The sequence below is a fragment of the Phoenix dactylifera genome, chromosome 8 (assembly GCF_009389715.1).
Source record: "Phoenix dactylifera cultivar Barhee BC4 chromosome 8, palm_55x_up_171113_PBpolish2nd_filt_p, whole genome shotgun sequence".
In the NCBI taxonomy this organism is placed as follows: domain Eukaryota; kingdom Viridiplantae; phylum Streptophyta; class Magnoliopsida; order Arecales; family Arecaceae; genus Phoenix; species Phoenix dactylifera.
The window spans coordinates 16,230,952-16,249,640 of NC_052399.1; the positions used below are offsets into that span (position 1 = coordinate 16,230,952).

The following is an 18,689-nucleotide window of genomic DNA, read 5'->3' on the forward strand; positions in this document are numbered from 1 at the left end:
TGTTTAGGATCTACAAATGATATTATGATTTTTTTTGTTTCAAAAAAATCCCAATTATCCATTTGAATTAATTTTCTGAACTTAGAAAAGTTGAATATAATTCAAATTTCACGCCTTCAGCTCGTGGCGCCGCTACACCCCAATGGTCGCGCGGAGTGAGGAGTGCTCGCTTTAATAAGGTCCTCACGTGACCCCCACTTGGCCTGCAGAGAAATTAGAGTCGGGGGAGGGAGGGAGGGGGGGAGAGAGAGAGAGAGCGCCCCGGAGGGGGGAATTTAAACCCCGCTCCCGAAGCTAAAGCCGACGTTCGAGCCCTCCTCGGGACATCGGCCGGCGGATGCGCCCGAAGATTCTCTCGTATGAGGTTCGTTTTCCGACTCCTACAACTCCTTTGCCCCCAATAATCCCTAATTTTCTTTTTCTTCTTCCTTTTTCTTTTCTTTTCTTTTTCTGTTCTATTTTTACAAGAGTCATGATATCATTGTTCAAGATTTCTAGATTACAATGTCATAATCATAATCATTTTTTTTCCAAAATCGTGTTTTGGAGTCGAGTTTTTTTTTCCTCTTTTTTTTTTTATTTTTTTATGGTCGTTGATCGAGAAAAAGGAGGTAGAATTTGTAGACCGTCAGGTCCAGTTTTTAAATTGCTTTATCCATCCACCAAGAAATCGAGCGATCATGAGTTTTGTTCTCGAGACCACGAGTCCAACTGCAAGATAGGAGATTTTTGGGCATCGACATGGACTGGTTTCGAGGTGATTACTTTGATTGGCTTTGCTTGGTGATGCGTAGAGAATTAACCTACGTCTGGATGGTCGCGACGCTCCACGATGATCGAGGTAAGGTGGAATTGTGGAAGAGAACGGGTTTTGAAATCACTAAACTACAAGCTACAAACTGACAAAACTTATCTCGATCACAAGAGGAGCCATGACATTGCGGTAATGTTAGTCATGTAGCCTTTCTTCTTCAAATAAAATGTAGCTCAGAATTTGAGCTCATTTTGAACATTTAAAATGACTGTAATCTTTATCACACTTGGCTGGCAGCTCATTCCTAACGGCTTGCCTTTCGGGAGGTCCGGGGTTCAAATTGTGGGCATTGCTCAAACGAAAAAAAAGAAAAAAATCATACTTAATCTGGGAGCTATTTACAACTGACATTCCATTGGCAAGTTTAATACTTAATCTTCATATTAAATCTTCTTCTTCTTACCTTCAAAGATCTTAAAAAACAAAATAGTTAGAAAAGAAATCCACCAAATCTTGAAAAATTTTACATTTCTCTTGAGTTTTTTGAAACCAAACGACCAAATGCTTCCAAGTTCCTCAAAATTTCTAACAGACGAACTTAATATTAATGAATTGCATCCTATAATTCTTATAAAAATGAGGTCAAAAACTTGCTCAGTTTGCTTTTTTATACACTATATGTGGACTTGATACATGAGCTTCAACCAGATCTCTGAAACCTGTCCCTTTTTGAGTTTCTTCAATACCCTAACCTTCCAGCCTTGCCCCAGTGATTTGTGGTCGGTTTTATGGATCCTCATTCACCAAGCACTGTCAAATTTGGGTCCACTGCATATTTTGACATGCTTTAATTGGCTATCAAGCTAATGTCAACCCTTCGTTTTGTCATCCAGGCTTGGGACTGGCATTTTTAGTATTTTTTAATAAGTTCCGTCAAAACCATAATTTCCATAAGAGCTCTTCAGTCTTTCCTATACAACCAAGAAAAGTCTCTACTGCTTTATATGTATATGATGTGTCAGGCATTCCTATATTTTGATGAGAACTGCAACATGCTCTTGTTGGTGAAATTAGTTTGTTTTAGCATCGGTGTTAAGTTTGTGCACCATCATCTGTAAGAATTCTTGATTCACTTGTTATTTTTATTTAAAGACCATCTTTTTTTTTATTGGTATTCTTTTGCAAATAGTGAAGTACGTTCCCTGCATTCTGCATATATTTCCAAAGCATTGATACAGGCCATTCTTTTCTAAATCAGTTGCTCAAAGCTGTTAACTCTAGTATGATGTTGATCAGTCATGCCATGTCACCACGTTCAGATAGCAGTAAGAGGTGCTAATTCTTTTGTAAATCAATGCATATCAAAGGGTAAGGCAGAGAGAACTATCTCTCTGTGCCCTCCTCTCATTAAAAAAAGAATAAATAAAAAGGAAACTGCACACAAGCACATGTACACAGTAAAACTTTAATCACTGTCATGCCCTACTTTGCCTTTCTACCTTTTGCTATCATGGCCCCTCTGCCGCCCATCATTTCTGTGGCTCCCCATTTGTCGTGCCTTCTTGTCTGCTTCACTTGGCCGTGTTTCTTTCTCTCATATTTGCCATGTCGCTTTCCAGAGCCTTGTGCTAGGGCTTTGTCACACTTGTTGCTCCTTTCAGGTCCCTCCCTACCTTAAAATCCTACCAGGTAAGTAGACATAATTGCATCTAACCTCTCTACTTAGAGGACGGATGAGATTAAATTCTATGCCAAATAAGTTGTAATATATATGTATTATAGCATTTCCTTGTTTCTAAGTGCTTTTTTTTCTATTATTTTTTTTTCTCCTGCATCCAAGTGTTTGAATGACAGAATATGTAGATTTAACCAAAAATAGAGTATGATGTGTTGTCAGCTACCAATTTAATAGCCAAAACCAATTCAGGAATATCTGTGCATACTTTTTATAAACATTTTTAACCCATTGGCTGAGATCTTTGGCTAAATGTAGTGCAGCTTATGTTCTATGACAAGTCTCAATTAAGGGACCTGATACCTTCAGTATGTTGTTTCAAAACTGCTGATGTAACTTTGCCCGCCAATTGGTTTAAACCTATCTTAGTGGCCTGTGCTTTGACTTGTGAAGCCCATCTCAATGGTTCGAGACTGATATTCCTTCTCTAGCCATCAAAACTTTGCCCACCAGTTATCTGCAAAACTTGCATAATACAAAAACATATGCAGTGTATGTGTTCTACTTGTAGCCAGGATCTTGCCATTTACATGATAACATGCTAAAATTTATATGCATTTTCTGCTTACTCTTGTCAGTCAGTTTTTTTTTTTTGTGTGTGTGTGTGTGCTGGAACGGGCATTTCATACATCACGGGTACGAATACACCCAAGAAAATCAGAAAGCAAAAGGTCCCAAAGTGCTCCGGACATCTCTCTCTCCAGGCCATAGGGTACCTCCTGAGTGGCTCGCTACATAAGCTGCCACCCAGTCGGCCGCTCCATTGGCCTCACGATATACATGCATAGCCTGGAATGTGACACCCTCCCTCCCCATCTCCCAAATGTCGCGGAGCAGGAGATGATCTCCTCCATAACTGCTCTTGTCAGTCAGTTTTCATGGAATCATATTCTTTTCTGAAATCTTTTTTTTTCCTAGAATTTTCTGCTTTAGAGCCTGTGCACCCAAGTGATCTCTCTGCAATGCTAGACGGTGAAATGCGTGATGGAGAACACCATAATCTGGAAATAGTGAAGAACCATACTCAGGTTTGTATGATCATAGTTTTCAGCATCCCTTAGAAGATATGTGCTTTAAATGGAAATCATCATCTGTTGTCATATCTTTGATAATCCATCACATAGATTATTCAATTATGTTCTGTTTTGGCATTTTATTGCCAAATATTCCATCTGTTTAAACATGTGACAGCAAAGCCGGGAATTTTCTCATCCCTGGCTTGTTATTTTTAATCTGACAGTGCTGCTTAATTTTGTGCAGAAACTACAAGATGAATTACAAAAACTGGCATTGAAAGTCAAACATCACGAAGACAACATGAAATTTCTCAAAACTCAGATGGATAACATTGATGAATCAATTCTTGATATGCAAGGTTAGCTCAATTCTTTGTGTATCTAATATTTCTCCTTGATGCCAAATGCACTATGTGATTCATCTCATATAGGACATTAGAGACTGAAGGTGGCGTAAGTATCTGCTTCATTATAATCTAAATGCACCAACCTGAATGATGGATCTGGAAAATCAGAATTATAGTTCCAGTTTAGAAAAAAATTACATTCCTTGTAATTTGAGCAATAATTTCTTGTCTTTTCTTACCCCCTTTTTAATCTTGCATATATATGAAACCCAACTCTTCATTCTACTAACAAGAAGAATTTTCTTAGTCAATCTTGGAAAGTACCATTCATCAAGTGCAGCTTTGGAGCAAAACAATGATGTTTCTGCCATGCAAAGTGAGCAGCAGACAGTGGGAAAGATTTTGCAGCAGGAGAAAGCAGCAGCTGGCATAATATGCCAGATGAAAATTCGTCATGGGTTACAAGCATCAAAGTTACAATTGACAAAGGATGTGCTTGGTATTGTAGCTACACTTGGAAAAGTAAATGATGATAACCTTAGTAGGTTAGTTCGTTGCAGCGGTTCAATTTCTTCAGTTGATGGAGTAGTAGGACAACAGTAAACCTATATGCAAGTTTAGTTCTATACTGTTCAGTTCTATGATGTGACTTTCTTCTGAACTTGATCTTCAGGCTTTTCTCGGAGTACTTGGGATTGGAAACTATGCTGGCTATTGTTTGCAAGACATATGAGGGCATTAAAGCCCTTGAAAAGTATGATAAAGAAGGCATGATTGACCAGAATGCTGGTCTCCATGGACTTGGGCCGTCTATAGGGAGACTTCTGAATGGAAGATTTCTTGTCTTTTGTCTTGAAAACTTAAGGTGCGTATCCAGAAAAAAAAATTTCAGTTGTGGACAAATTTGTGCTAGACATTCATATTGTCCTTCTCATACAATTGTGGATAGTTTCAAAGATTTTATGCATGATACATCAAGATAGGTGCATTTAATTCATATGATGAAGCTGTAAGCAAGGACTTGATATGTCTCCATCTTTCAGAAAGTGGGGTTCTAAACAGTGGAATGGAGTAAAAGGATTCATATGGTTGATCCCGACTAATTTAGGATTAAGGCTTAGTTGAGTTGAGTTTATTCTCATGTGGAATAAATGTTACTAAGGCATTATGATTTTTAACCCTTTTGCAGACCATATATTGGTGAATTTGTACCTGAAGATCCACAAAAGAAACTTGCTCTTTTGAAGCCAAGGCTACCTAATGGGGAGATTCCACGTGGCTTTATAGGATTTGCTGTAAACATGATAAATGTGGACCATATGCACTTATCTTGCCTCACACCCAATGGGCATGGCCTGAGGGAGACCCTATTTTATACCTTATTTTCCCGCTTGCAAGTATATAAAACAAGAGCTGATATGCAAAGTGCTCTGCCTTGTGTAAGCGATGGTGCCATATCTCTAGATGGGGGAATGATCAAAAGCAGTGGTCTTTTTAACCTTGGTGATAGGTGAGCACCTTATGTTTCAAAGTTTGCCGATAAATTTGTTGTAATATTTTAAATTATGCTTGTTATTTTCCAATTTCATATAATGAAAGTAAATTTGTTATTTTCATGTAAATATGCTATTTGCAAGTTTTACCCAAACATCAGCAGTGGAGAACTGTCAACTTATTTTGATATGTTTTGGGCTCATGTTCTTGTTCACATCTTTTCAGTTTACATGTCATAACACATTCTTTAGCATATTTACTTCCTATAATAAATTTTTCCAGGCCTTGTATGTGACCTATTCTGCAATGATACAAAGAACATTAGAAAGCTGATCTTGTTCAATTTGTAATATTAAATATTACATAAAATCTTCATGTTTCAAGAAGTTTTAATACCTTAATGTTCTAAAACAAGTTGATAATTAGATATGTTCATGAGTTGGGCCGGGCTTTGCCCAAAGGTCAACACAATTTAGTTAGGCTTAGGCTCAGGCTCGACTCAGCCTTGCCCGCCCTTCAGGCTTACCTTCCAAGCCTCGAGCTCGGCACTTTCTTGGGCCTCAAGCTTGGAGCCGGACCTTAGGCTTCATGACCATTTTTTATTTTTTTAAATGCTAAAAAATACTTAAAATATTTAAAAAATGCTAATGTGAATGGTTAATTATTGCCAGCAACTTACAATATCTATTATCCATTAAGTTTGCATACTAACAACAATTATCAATTACTACAAATATATTGAATATAAATAAAAAAAATTCAGTCCAGGCCGGCTTTAATCCCAAGCTAGATCCCAGCCTGTTTATTAGACGGCGTATTTTCCATGCTCGGCCCGGCCCTTCAAGTCGAAAACCTTTGGACCAAACCTGCTCTAAAGAATTCAGGCTAAAGCGGGTGTGGTGGATTGCCCAGCCTATGAATAGGTCTTTTGATAATCTAGTCCCCTTTTTTTAGCCCCTAAGTTAATTCAATACATGCAAACAAAAACATAGCATATACATAAACTAATTTTAAGAGGCTCATTTAAATGTTGATTAAAGCTCTTTTCCTATGGTATGTAATAATAAGATTATGTATGATTTACTATGCATCAATAATATTCTATATTTTTATAAATATCGATAATGAATTCTTTATGATTCAGGAAGGATGTTGAGGTTAAATTTCCAATAAGTCCTGGGATTTCAAAACCTGCAGATGTCATTGAAATTGAGGAGAAACTCAAACTTATGAACTGGCAAAAAGAAAGGCTTGAAGAAGATGTCCAAAGAGAAGAAGCATTACTAAACAATGCAAAAAATTTATTCAACATTCAAAAGCAAGAGCTTGTGAAGTACCTCGGCGAGACTGCATCTCATATCAAACAGGTACCACCGTAAACTGATCTTTGCTTTCTTTACTTAGGAACCATATCAGGTTTGAGTAGAGGAATACTAACACTATAACAGAGGATCTAATGTCACTCAGTGCCTTATAAATTTTTGGCATTTGGACTGCGGATACAATGCTATTGCATGCCAAAGAAATAATGGTTATTATTTTATAGAGTGGTGATAGGATTTCAATTTCATGTTGAATATGCTTTTGGATTTCTTTTCCATGGAAATCACTTCTCATAGCATCTTATCAAAGCAAAAGCCAAATCTTATTGTTCACAAGATGCCTAAAGAAGGACAAGAAAGATTCTCAGTGGTAGTTTTGGTTTCGTTGCATATCACAGATGAAGTTTAGGTTGTTGATTATTATCATTCATAAACTTCCTTTCTTCTTCTTTCTTTTTTTTGGTTTTTTTTCCCTGATAGCATGCTTACTTAAAGGCATTCAGTGGTTAATAGATTAAGACAGCATATTGAACCACTGCAAATATCCAAATGTATGTCTTTCTTTTCCCCCTTTTCTGTATGTGGCTGTGTGGGTGGGTTTGTGTGTGTGTGTGTGTGTGTGTGTGTTTTTCAGGGGTTGGGGGGAGGGGCGTTAAGCTATAGCTGTCGAACCGTATGACAAAACCCTGGTTTAGGGGATGGAGAACATAAAGAGTTCATTTGAGATTGTAGGATATGTAAATTCTCGAAGACTTGAGGAATGAAAGCTGAGATCATATGCATAATGAAGACCATGACGCAATTATAGGATTTCAATGATGTTCTAAGGGCCAATTATTTGCAGATTGAGAGTGTGCTGCTGAAGGCGAGTTGTGGTTGTGTTGAATGAAGACGCAAGTTTTGTGCAGTCAAGGAGGTTGGTTTAATTTGCTCGAATTCCAATGGATGGGAGAAGACTAAGAGAGTGACCCTTGGACCACCAAAGATGGTCAAAAAGGATATAGCAAACTAGTTGCTTGGTAGATTTTTTGATCCCCTTTCTAGGATTGTTTGGAATGGAGTTTTTTATAAGAGAAGAGTATCAGAGTATTTCAATAGATTATGGTATTTAGGGAGGCTCGAAGCCTTATTATTTGTTAGCTTGGATCAGTGTTGTTAGGTGACTATTATGGATGCCTAGGCATTTGTTTAATAAGATTATGCAACAACATACACTTCACGAGCACATGCATTCTGCAATTATGTAAATGCAGTTTGGGGCTTTCATGCTTACATGATCCCTTTGAATAGGTTTTGCCATTGGTTTCTTCAAAATTTGGGGGGAAAAAAATCCAAGCAGATGGTTGAGCTTTTTGTATCCGGTAACTTACAACTGACTTTCCTGCTATTCTCATCCTTCTTAAATTAATTTATGGGCAGCCTCTTGATTATCTGTACAATAATTACCTTAGAAGCTATCTCTTGAGGAATCAAATATACATGTTGACAAAGAGGTTCAATTTGTTAACAATCTACCCACTGTACTTACAATGCCTTGTTTATTTTAAACCATTAAATTTCCAAGTGGATCTTGTTGCCTCTAAAGGAGGTAGTATTTGGCAAGATGTCTACCCCATACATCCTGGCATAACAAATCTCACCTGAGGCCTATTCCCTATCTTCAGCAATAATCTCCTCCCAGCAAAAAAAAAAATTATGCCACCTAGGAAGTAACCCACTTTTTAGGGGACATGCCAGAACAAAAGGCACAATAAGGATGCCTCTACAGAAATCCTAGATAAAAGATCACATTAATAAACAGAAGAAAAAATAAGAAGGCGCACCCTGCACTTTTTCTTGAGTCATGCAGTTTTTTGAAGGATATTCTTAGACATACTAAACATATACTCAAAGATTTCTGACTTGCATGTGACCCTCCTCAAAAGGGCACTTTACTCTTCCCTCATGCATTTGCAGCATAATTAAAGGATATTGTTAGAATCCAATCATTTTCTCAAGACTAATGTTAATCGGACATCGAGATACGGGATTTATATGTTACCCTCCTGAAATGGCAGTGCTTTGATCTCATGATGATGACTGTTCTAACAATTAGAGTAGTACAGCTGAGGTCATTCGTAAGTATCTTGGAATCCAATCATTTTGATTCCTGAAAATGGGCATGAGTTAACCTAAAACTGGATTCTCCTAACATGCAGCATCATCTTCTCACTGGAACATAGGAGCTCAACAAGGGATATGTGTCTCCTTGCCTTTGATTTTGTTCTGCAGTTGCATCTTAGAAGACCTTGTTTTTCTAACACAGCATCTATGGCAAAATAAAAATGAAATTCCACATAAAGCTCCATCCCTGTTTTTCAGAGTACAGGATTTGAGAAATCACAGAAAAAAAGCACTCTAGCACCCACTGCAATTAAACTGCAGCAAAGGACCAATTTTTTTGTTTACAGATGCATAGAACCATGTGGTGGATTAAAATTCTAGTAGTGCACATTTGGACTTTCGTTTTTTGATGGGCAGGCACAATCGATGGCTGGCAGAACGGGGACATTCCGACTTGAGCTCCTTCCCAACATGACTTGAAGTTTGAGGCATGTGGAGCATCCTGAGCTGATTCAGAATTTCACATGTTGGATGGTGGTTGCTGGGTAGGGTGCTTCACATGTCCTTATTTGATGCTTGTTGCAACAAGAAAGAACTGTTCTTTCATAGGGTGCGAATGAGTGTAACAGTGGGTATGAATGGAGAAGCTAGGTCCACTTTCTTCTAACAAACCTGGAAAATGTTTATGTAGCTTACGAAACCTTGGACTAATCTGAGAAGTAGCAGATAGGTCATTTCTTGGCAAAAAAAGCCTATGCCAGCTTCATCGTCCATAATTTTACCAACCTACGGCTGGCAAGTTGATTACTGCAATTCTTCTGAAAATGTTCTCTAGTGAATACAATATGTCTGCTGCACCCTTTGTAAAGGAGGATATTCCACCCCTTGATGAATGTCTACCTGGTAACAAATACACTTTGACAGGAGGTTTAAGTTCTGGTCTGAATGGTTTTGCTTAGCTCAGGATTTAGTTTTTCCCCCCTTTACATGTATTTGCAAATATTGGTTCTTGTTAGGCTTGTTTTGGTATGCCTTCATCCCCAAATTATAATAGCTTTTATTTTAGTGCAGTTGTTTGAATTTTGGTTTCATCACGTATAGCAAGTAGATACCAGGGAAGAATGTTGTATATTTTCATGCAGTCAAGGTTCCACCATTTATCTGAATATATTATCTTCAGACTTCTTCGAAATAATTATCTTTATGTATCTCATCAAGGGTGCCCTGAAGTTTTAAAAAATTTGGTGCTAATTAGGTTGGGCTATTTTAAGTTCGATCTGCAACCGAGGCAAGCCGCTCATGAACAGCTCAGACTTGGCTTGATGATGGGCGCAAGAGTCATGTCAAGGCTTTGTCTAAGTGAGACAAGTCAGATAGCCCTGGGTCGCAGAAATGGAAGGTTGCTCAGCTTGTGGTTCTCTACTTGCTCCCTTTCCTTGAAAGCAGAATTTTCCAAATGAACTACTACAGAAATTTTTGGTGTGCATCTATAAGATGATAACTCGAGACTAATCATTCTACAAAGCATGATGGAAGTTTGTATCCTCTTTGTTGTATCATCATTGGTCATAATCACAATTTTTTGTTTTATGGACTGGTGTAGGGCTTATATTTCTGTTTGAGAAACTTGGTTCTTTTCTCTCTTTAGGACAAGGAGGCGATCTTTTTCTTAACAGAGCAGCATTTGTATTTTGTAAAGGCAGTCCGGATGGATCATTTTACATCATAAGCATAGAAAAAAAGAAAATCAGATCCCAGTCCAGTCCAAATTTATATCATCATATACTTTTCTTAGCCACCTCGATTTCCCCAGTTCAGGGCTATTTTTCAGATGATCTCAAGTTTCATCTCCATTTCTACAACGCTAGCTTGGACTCATCAGCCATCCTCTCATATGCAACCTGGCCTCAGTTTAGATTGAACTGGCTGAGATACCAGGTTAGAGAAATGCTCCTGCATTCATGCCAGCTAAAATTTGAGGCCGAGCTCAACCTAGCATAAGACACCATTCTAGGGCAAACTGCAGACCAGCTAAAATTGTGGGACGGTTTAAGCACAATTAGACCTCGAGTTGGCAGATGGATCCCAGCAATATTTGCTCAAGCCTGTATAGAGGTGGACCAGCCTGACAGAACCAAGTTGGACATAGCAAATTAGATCTTCTAGCCATTTTCGGCAGTTGTTTTTAGTTGAAATGCAAATTTGTTGCTGAAAAAATCTATACAAGGTACTCCTGTCCGTAGAGAAAAGGGGGGAAAAATAAAGAAGGGATTTGCCCAAAGTTGATCAATCTCCAAAACAATACTCCTATACAGCCAGAACAATATTCCTATACAGCAAGTGTATATATCTTGAAACCATCATATCGTGTACGCTCCTTAACAGGGAAAAGAAGACGAGGAAAAGAAAAAGGAAAAACTGCGATGTTGCACTCTTCCATAACAAGTGCAGCAAGGCTCATGCTGAGAGCACAACTAGCTCAAGCTCATAGGCATGTGGAAATAGAAACAATAAATAAAATAAAAGACAGTATAATTGGTAGCTTGCAACTAAAGTCAGGATGGTACTGTTTCTTCACCCAGCCCTTTGAATTGTTTGCCTGCAATAAACTAAGAGATATAATTAAAGAAATAAAACTATTACTCACTGTCCACTTACAAATAATCAGTGTTGTGGAACACGACTTACTCTGCTTTCACCCCTTTAATCTCTTCGAGCCTTGCCTTCTTTTACTGCATAAAGTTAATTTAGTTAGAATGATTTTTCTAAGCATAATAAAAATATAAATCATATACACAAATCTTTCTTTCCTTCTTTGTCTAATGGCAAGCAATGAAGTATAAAAATTTACTAGTGTCCCATAGCAAACACCAATACATCCTGCAGTACAATATTCTGCAGAATTCCAGTGTCTCAAAAATATCCATTCCCTTGTGATCAAGCTTTCCCAATTTAATTCAGATAGCAAACCTACTTGTTGATTACTAATCCATTAACCATGTTTGCATTGACAGGATCCAAATCTCTTCATTATATTCCATACTCCCTGCAAGTCTGCTAAATATATGAAAGAATATCCTTTTATCCAGTTATGATATTGGAGGCACCACTAGAACTCCCAATGATGAAATTGAAATCAACTACTTGTAACTTTCCATGTTGCCTCTCTAATGGCCAACATCTGTCCACCAGGGTATCCATGTTTTTACAACTCCAGCCTAAGCCCATGATTCTGTTCCTGCATTACTATAAGCTGTGGTTCCACAACCCATTTTTTGGCTTCTCTTGTGAATGTAGTATTAATTTTAATCTTGAATTCACACTCCTCTAGTCAAAACAACTAGACCAATTAAATGCAAGTAGTTTGATCAAGTAGTGAGTTAAATCAACCAAATTATCAACCAGTTTTATAGAGTCTCACTTAAGATCAAGTGCAAAGCACCAAATATTCTGTGTTTAATAGAAAAACAACCTTTATACACACACACACACACACACATATCTTATAGCTTTGCAAGCAACTTTCTTCTAGGCTTGAGCTTTGTGTGCCATGGATAACTGCAGATTAAAGGAGGCCCTATTAGATAATTGATTTTGTCTGTGAAACTTAACACAGTTCTTCATTTTGGGAAGTTTGCTTAGCTGACAAATGGGATTGGAGTTGTCGATGTGGATAGGGAATTACAGTTCTAAAGAAAGAGAGAGAGTATGAGAACATAGGTCTCAATGTAGAGAGTGGAACAATCTTCAAGATCGAGGAGAGTTTTTTATGAGTCGAGAACATATTTGAAAGAATATGAATGGCGAGGATAGAATCAACATGATCTAAAAAAAGTTATAACTAGCTCTGGACATAAATTGTTGGCACTTTTATATATCGTGTAGATAATATTCAACTATTGAATAAGATGAGACAAAGGTATTTAAAAAAAAAAATTTCTTCCTTGATTATTGATGTAATATATGTAAAGGGATACTCCTAGGAATACAAAAGACCCATAAAGTCAAGGAAGATTCAGTATGTTGACCTAGATGGATGGTAGGAAGTTGCAAAGTGATACATTGACAATATATCTAGGAAAGTTTGTCTTGGAGAACTAAGATATTATCTTTATGGATTACAGGCATATCTCTGTAATTATTGGAAAACAGAACTTATTCTATATCAACTAGGCCCTGGATGCACCTCAACAATGTCCTTCCTCTCTCCACTATTTCACTCATGGTTCGCAAGCAGTAAGCAATCAAAGAACAGATACTGGACAGTGAAATGGTAAAGGCAGAAGAAGAGAACAGAAGGGAATGGCTTGCAATTTCAACTTTCAACAATCCTATGGTTGTTTTTTTCTTTTAGAAAACTGAGGTTATAAAACTTCATGGCCCAGACAGAAGGTTTTTTATAAAACTGTCGATGCTTCAATTTGCATGCATTCATGCATGTTAGCTCATGAGAATACGATATTCAGATAACAGACATATATACTCTCATACATGCGTAAATAGAGAACATAGTTAGATAGTCTTATACATAAATAAATAGATATATTGTGCTTCTTATTTTAAGGAAAATAATTAGTGTTAAAGAATAAAGAGTCTCCCTGTTATTAAGGACATTATCAATCAATCAATCAAAGGTATTTGCTAACTTGGGAAGTACATCTCAGGTAGCCATAAACATCTAACAAAACTAAATGACAAGAAAAGTAAGAAGCCAAACTATACTATTTTATTTGGGATCTGTTCATCACAACCTGTAGTACAATGGAAACTGTGATTGCGGATTAAAGACAAAGTATCAAAAAGCAGATAAAAACATAAATGTGTAAGTGCGACCCAGGATACCTTGATTTAGCCTTAGCCATGCCTTCTGTGGGCATCTCTCTTTCTCCCCTCCCGAATGCAACCTCATCCATGTTCTGTCCACGCCGCCTATATCTCCCACCAGATGCCACAAATCCAGGGCAGGGCCTGAAGGCCTTTATGGGCCACCAACCAAAACCAGGGACAGTAGCTATGCCACCTTGAATCCTCCCATCACCATTGCAACCCCTTTCAATTTCCTCTCTTCCACAGGTCTTACACCCCCTTAAAAAATAAAACTTTACACCATAAATACTTCACAATATTAATCCCATACTCTCACTAGGTTTGCAGGTTCAATGCATCAACCAGTCTAATAGCACATTGAAATATCACAGGCTGATTTTTCTAATATTCTTTTGAGAAAAAAATGTTTCATATTATTCAAGCATGGTTAAATAATTGGAATGAGTAACAAGGAAATGAAACATTTGGATTCATAACCACTACAAACTAAGTTTTAATGTTTTATGATATTGAAAAATGGCACTGTACTACCACATGCTAATGATTCGGGATACCAGCTGCCTTTATTGTGATGGACGTAGCCAATGCAAGGACCATAAGCACTCCAATACTGACAGCAGGCCACGAAGCTCTTAATACTCTGCCCTTTTCTTACAGCCGTTCAGTACCCACTCAGTAATCGATCATACTTGATGGCTTAGAGAAGCTCAAAAGTGATATATAATGATAGGCTTGCTGTTAAATCATTACGAGTGTTAAATAACAACTACCCTAGAAAACCAGCTATGCAAATAAACCAAAAGAACCAATCCCAGAAGCTGTACTGTCTTCAACATAAATAAATTATCAAAATTACTTGGCGGGAGGGAGGAATGGAGGGAGAGATGCTTCCAATAATCCAATATTGGCTTTAGAACAAATGGAAATTTACAGAACAAATCAATTGTTTTATGAAGAAGATGCACAAGTTGCTTTAACAATCGAACAAATCTGTAGAAATGAAAGAAGCTTAAATCAAGGGCTGTTAGAATATACAAAAATTGGAACTTCCATGAGATCGAAGTGAAAAAAATACAGCTCCCAATTTCCAAACAAGCACCATTTCAGTAAGACTTAAGCTACTAGCATGAAGCTAAAGATAACATCAATCAAACAAGACAGAGATAAATATTTTAATAGTGGTAAAACAAGAAAAAAAAATCATAGGTTGGAATCGAAACAAAACCCCGAAAAGAAGTAGAGGACGACTCAACTTTCCGAAATATATCTGCATTCTCATGAACGAAATCAGTTGAAATCCGTTGCAAGATTTAACCTTTACCCAACACCACAAAGATTTAACCGTTAATTTATGGAGGCACCTGAATTGAAGGGCCTCTGTGGCGTCGACGGCCGGTTGGGCTTCGGCAGAGGAGACCCCATCAGGTGGAGAAGGAGGGAGAGCGGAGGAGGTCTCTTCTTCTTCCTCGGCGACGATAGGAGACGAAGAGGAGGAGGAGCAGATAGTGGATGTGTGGAGTGGTTTTATCAGGATGGGATGAGCGCGGGAAGGTGGAGTGGGGAGGCGAGGGAGGAGAAGAGGCTGGGGAGGCGGGAGGGAGAGAAACGTAGCCATAGCCATTAAAAAGAAGGAGAGTGGAGAGGAGTTGGAGATATTATAGGATTAGGATGTGTGATCGGAGAAACCTGAGGGGAAAAAAGATTAAAATTTTAAGGTTCCACCGAGATTTGAACTCGGGTTACTGGATTCAGAGTCCAATGTCCTAACCACTAGACCATGGAACCGTCGATGATCTTTGGTTCGAGCGAAACATTAATGTGCTGTCCTATTTCTTGTGGTTGCCTGCTTCCCGCTTCGTGCCTCCCATGAGGCCGTGAGGCTTGGAATCAAAGAATTTTAAAACCTCCGTTGTTTATAAAGTTGCGAAAAATAAATGAAAAGAGATAACGAACGAAATTTCTCACACTTATACTGCTCGTGAAATTCCTGGTCAAGCAAGAATTTTTTTCGAACTTCAAAACTGGTAGGTCTTTGAACTTAATGTTTCAATGTCAAGTCAAATGATGATTTACCTTGCAGCAAGCAATCAAAAAACATTTCATGTTGGTTTTCAAACTATTAGTCTGATCTTGTTCTGATGTCTTCAAATTGTAGGCTAATGAAAAGCATCATGTATTACACTATTACTATTAATGACGTGATGCTATTATTCATGACATGAATCAAAGAATAAGACGAATCAGGTCATGAAACTATTGTGGTTGCTGAAAGACCATAAGCATCATAAGTGCAATTGCCCATGACTAATATACTGCACATTTTCTTCTCCAGGAACAAAAGTGACTGGAAGATTTGATGAATTGGTAATCATGTTCTGGATTATACAGCGCCAATGGCTACTTCCCATGCCTACCCATCTGAGCTGAGGCTAAAAATTTGCATCAATCTGGAAAGTAAGGAGTGACTACATGAAGCTATACATTTTGCTCTGTAAAAGAGTTTAAACTTCAATTACTATTGGACGTACCACACATTGAGTAGTATTTGAAATTTAGAAGAAGCCAATCTTCTCTTGCTTTACCTTGCGAACACCATCTATAAACATCTCGTGAAAGTTGTCACCATCCTCGCGAAGTAGGATTAGCTTACCTTATGATTTCATTTGATTTGATCTGATTTCCATGTGTAGCACTTAAATTGATTTGATCTGATTTCCATGCGATCGAACAAAAAAGCAATTGGCTTGAATGTATTCATACCTACTCATGAAGGGGATTGTTTCTTGCAAACAAGAAATGGTCGATCTCAAATTTATGGACTCTTCTCTGGAGCCGGTTGTCCATGTATTTTTTATCACAGTCTCATCAAAGATATCCAACATATTTTCCCAACTTCATGTCAGAAGAGACATGATTAATCTAGCATTGCTTCCAAAAATGTCATCCTCAACAAATCAATGGATAAATCAACGACAAAGAACCAGAAACAAAGTTTGGACTTTGAAAATAACATTTAGGCAGCACAACAAAATAGGATACATCGATAATTATGGAAAATTGGAATCACATGCCCAAAGGCATCTAAAATCCACCCAATACAAAATCACCAAGAGATACAAATTAGTTTCTAGGCAAATTATTTGTATACAGTATGATCTAATGTTCATCATATTACATGTATTACCACAAAATAGCCGGGGAATTCTCTACATGGAAGGTACCCAAACTGTCTACATGAGTCCATGCTAAAAGAATCCTCATCCATATACCATATTCCCTTCCCAATCCAGATTCAGAAACAAAGTGTCAAAAGACCACAAAACATGATGTTGTAACCAAATCAAATCACAAGCTTCCTACTTGATTTCTCTCACCCTCTCTATGAAGCATCATGCGGACTCTGGCTGCCATGCTCCGGTGGAAGAACTGCTCTCTCGACAGCGCCCTCACGTGTTTTAAGTACGCATGAAAAGGCATGCATCCCTCAGTCGCCGCCCGATCCAACGCATAAATGGTGTCCTCCAACGCCAGGTCCATCGCTGCGCATTCCATCATCTTCCTCGAAGACACATCAGACGGCTCGAATACATCATCAATGCTCACTTCCCTTTCCTTCCATCTCCTTCTGATGTTCCCCTTGGTCTCCCGTACCCAACTCTCCATCACATCCGTGTTCATCTGAGTCACCTGAAGCTCCTGCTCCAAGTTGTCCCTCGCTTCCTCCAATTCCCTCGTTCCACGCGCGATCGCCTGTTCTCTTCGCTTCAACTCCGCCTGGACTCGAAGAAACCCCTCCATCTCCGCCTCCCGGCCGGCGAGGTCCCGCTGCACCATCTCCAAGATCCATTTCACCTCCACCGGATCATTCCTGGGCTTGGGCTTAGTGTAGAGGGGTGGATCGAGGCTAAAGAGGAGGGAGAGGGAGGGGACGAGGTCGGCGAGGTTGGAGGCGGGGTAGCGCCAGGAGCGGAGGTAGGCGGCGTCGACGGCACCGGAGGGGTCGACGTGGGCGTGGCCGGGCCTTATGAGCGTCCCCCGGACGGGACAGAGGAAGACGGCGGGGGGAACGTGGGGGTAGGCCTCCAGGAGCCAGATGGAGGCCGGAAGGTGGCCGCCGGAGGTGGGGATGGTGCCCTCGGCGCGGAGGAGGATGGTGGTGCGGCCGTCGTTATAGGTGAAGGCGGCTGCGGAGGGGCGGAAGGAAGGGAAGGCATCGACCAGAGAGACCAGGTGGTGGCGGATCAGCCACCTGTCGTCCGCCGCATAGGGCAGCGCCCCCCCGCCGCGGTGTGAGAGGGCGGCGCCCAGGTACCGTTGCAGCTCCCGCGCGTCCGCCATGGCCGGGCCTCACGGCGGTGTAGCCGTTGGTGCCTTGGTGGTGGGGGGATTCATACTTCGTTTTATTTCGGTCGTCTTCTGGAACTCTCATCATTCAGTTGCCGGCTTCCTCAAAAGTCAATAACAACCTAACGTTCATTCCTCCTGCTGCCATCTGTACATCGCCGTGGAAAGGGAAGGCATCGTTTTGTTTTGTTACATGGCGCAAGCAAAAGCGACCGGCAAATATCAGGCTCGAACTGAGGCTATAAAAAATCTGAGAGACTTTGAAAACACTCACCTCTCCATTGCTATCCTCATAATGATGTTCGCATAGTATTTCTACCTGTCAACATAGCAAAAAGGAAGAGTCGCACTGCTATTGATGTTGAGCAATCGTAATGCAATGTACACGCAAGGATGATGGTGGATTCGAATCGTAATTTAAATGTCTCTTATTGTTAATTGAAATATGAGAAATCACTTTTTTTTTAATAGTTGTTGGCATAGCAAAAGTCTCGGGATCATTGATTAGTGATCTCCCTATGTTTGACACACTTCGATCTTCACGATGGAGACGAGCTCACACGATGCAGGCCGTTCGCAAGCTTTGGTCATGTCGTAATCCAGACGGGACAAATCTATTTGGAAAAAAAAACAGAGCTGCTCGTGATAAGGATTCGTATGAGCTTGGAATGCTTCATGGATTTCACAAATATACTTGTAAAAAAGCGTCATTCTCAGATTCAACGTAGTAGTTAAGTTTTATATTCT

General features: G+C 39.2%; 3 protein-coding genes and 1 non-coding gene across 8 annotated transcripts; 1 reads left to right on the forward strand and 3 right to left on the reverse strand.

Annotated features, from left to right (window-relative positions):
* Window positions 1-135: 135 nt before the first annotated feature.
* LOC103702511 (protein DEFECTIVE IN MERISTEM SILENCING 3) lies at window positions 136-10,444 on the forward strand. Of its 4 annotated transcripts, XM_039129043.1 has the most exons (9): window positions 136-364; window positions 3,408-3,517; window positions 3,750-3,864; window positions 4,160-4,397; window positions 4,526-4,717; window positions 5,042-5,362; window positions 6,491-6,713; window positions 7,959-8,029; window positions 9,189-9,984. In XM_039129043.1, the coding sequence occupies exons 2-8, from the start codon at window positions 3,452-3,454 to the stop codon at window positions 8,013-8,015; spliced, it is 1,212 nt and encodes a 403-aa protein (XP_038984971.1). In that variant the 5' UTR covers window positions 136-364; window positions 3,408-3,451; the 3' UTR covers window positions 8,016-8,029; window positions 9,189-9,984. The 4 variants fall into 4 exon arrangements, with proteins under 4 accessions (XP_038984971.1, XP_008783198.2, XP_008783196.2 ...); XM_008784976.4 differs by lacking the exons at window positions 7,959-8,029; window positions 9,189-9,984 and adding an exon at window positions 10,027-10,444; XM_008784974.4 differs by lacking the exon at window positions 7,959-8,029.
* Window positions 10,445-11,025: 581 nt separating this feature from the next.
* Window positions 11,026-15,243, reverse strand: LOC103702585. Of its 2 annotated transcripts, none has more exons than XM_008785075.3 (4): window positions 14,960-15,243; window positions 13,614-13,856; window positions 11,460-11,503; window positions 11,026-11,370 (listed from the first exon to the last, which is right to left on the reverse strand). In XM_008785075.3, the coding sequence occupies exons 1-3, from the start codon at window positions 15,217-15,219 to the stop codon at window positions 11,467-11,469; spliced, it is 540 nt and encodes a 179-aa protein (XP_008783297.2). In that variant the 5' UTR covers window positions 15,220-15,243; the 3' UTR covers window positions 11,026-11,370; window positions 11,460-11,466. The 2 variants fall into 2 exon arrangements, with proteins under 2 accessions (XP_008783297.2, XP_026658566.1); XM_026802765.2 differs by having other exon boundaries at window positions 11,026-11,380.
* A 68-nt stretch (window positions 15,244-15,311) lies between these two features.
* TRNAQ-CUG lies at window positions 15,312-15,383 on the reverse strand. The gene has a single exon. It is a non-coding gene; the product is annotated as a tRNA-Gln (tRNA).
* A 1,227-nt stretch (window positions 15,384-16,610) lies between these two features.
* LOC103702512 (protein ELC-like) lies at window positions 16,611-18,388 on the reverse strand. Its single transcript, XM_008784977.4, has one exon. It carries the CDS (start codon window positions 17,934-17,936, stop codon window positions 16,944-16,946), a length of 993 nt encoding a protein of 330 aa, XP_008783199.1. The 5' UTR covers window positions 17,937-18,388; the 3' UTR covers window positions 16,611-16,943.
* Window positions 18,389-18,689: the final 301 nt, after the last annotated feature.

Bases quoted from the DNA above. Each gene is read 5' to 3' on its own strand.
- LOC103702511 (XM_008784974.4), top strand. From the start codon at position 3,452: ATGCTAGACGGTGAAATGCGTGATGGAGAACACCATAATCTGGAAATA. The intron at 3,865-4,159 runs GTTAGCTCAATT...GAATTTTCTTAG, and splicing joins ATCAATTCTTGATATGCAAG to TCAATCTTGGAAAGTACCAT. The intron at 4,718-5,041 runs GTGCGTATCCAG...ACCCTTTTGCAG, and splicing joins TTTTGTCTTGAAAACTTAAG to ACCATATATTGGTGAATTTG.
- LOC103702585 (XM_008785075.3), bottom strand. From the start codon at position 15,219: ATGGCTATGGCTACGTTTCTCTCCCTCCCGCCTCCCCAGCCTCTTCTC. The intron at 13,857-14,959 runs GTGCCTCCATAA...TTATTTTTTAAG, and splicing joins ACAGAGGCCCTTCAATTCAG to GGGGTGTAAGACCTGTGGAA. The intron at 11,504-13,613 runs GTATCCTGGGTC...AACTTTATGCAG, and splicing joins ATGGCTAAGGCTAAATCAAG to TAAAAGAAGGCAAGGCTCGA.
- LOC103702512 (XM_008784977.4), bottom strand. From the start codon at position 17,936: ATGGCGGACGCGCGGGAGCTGCAACGGTACCTGGGCGCCGCCCTCTCA.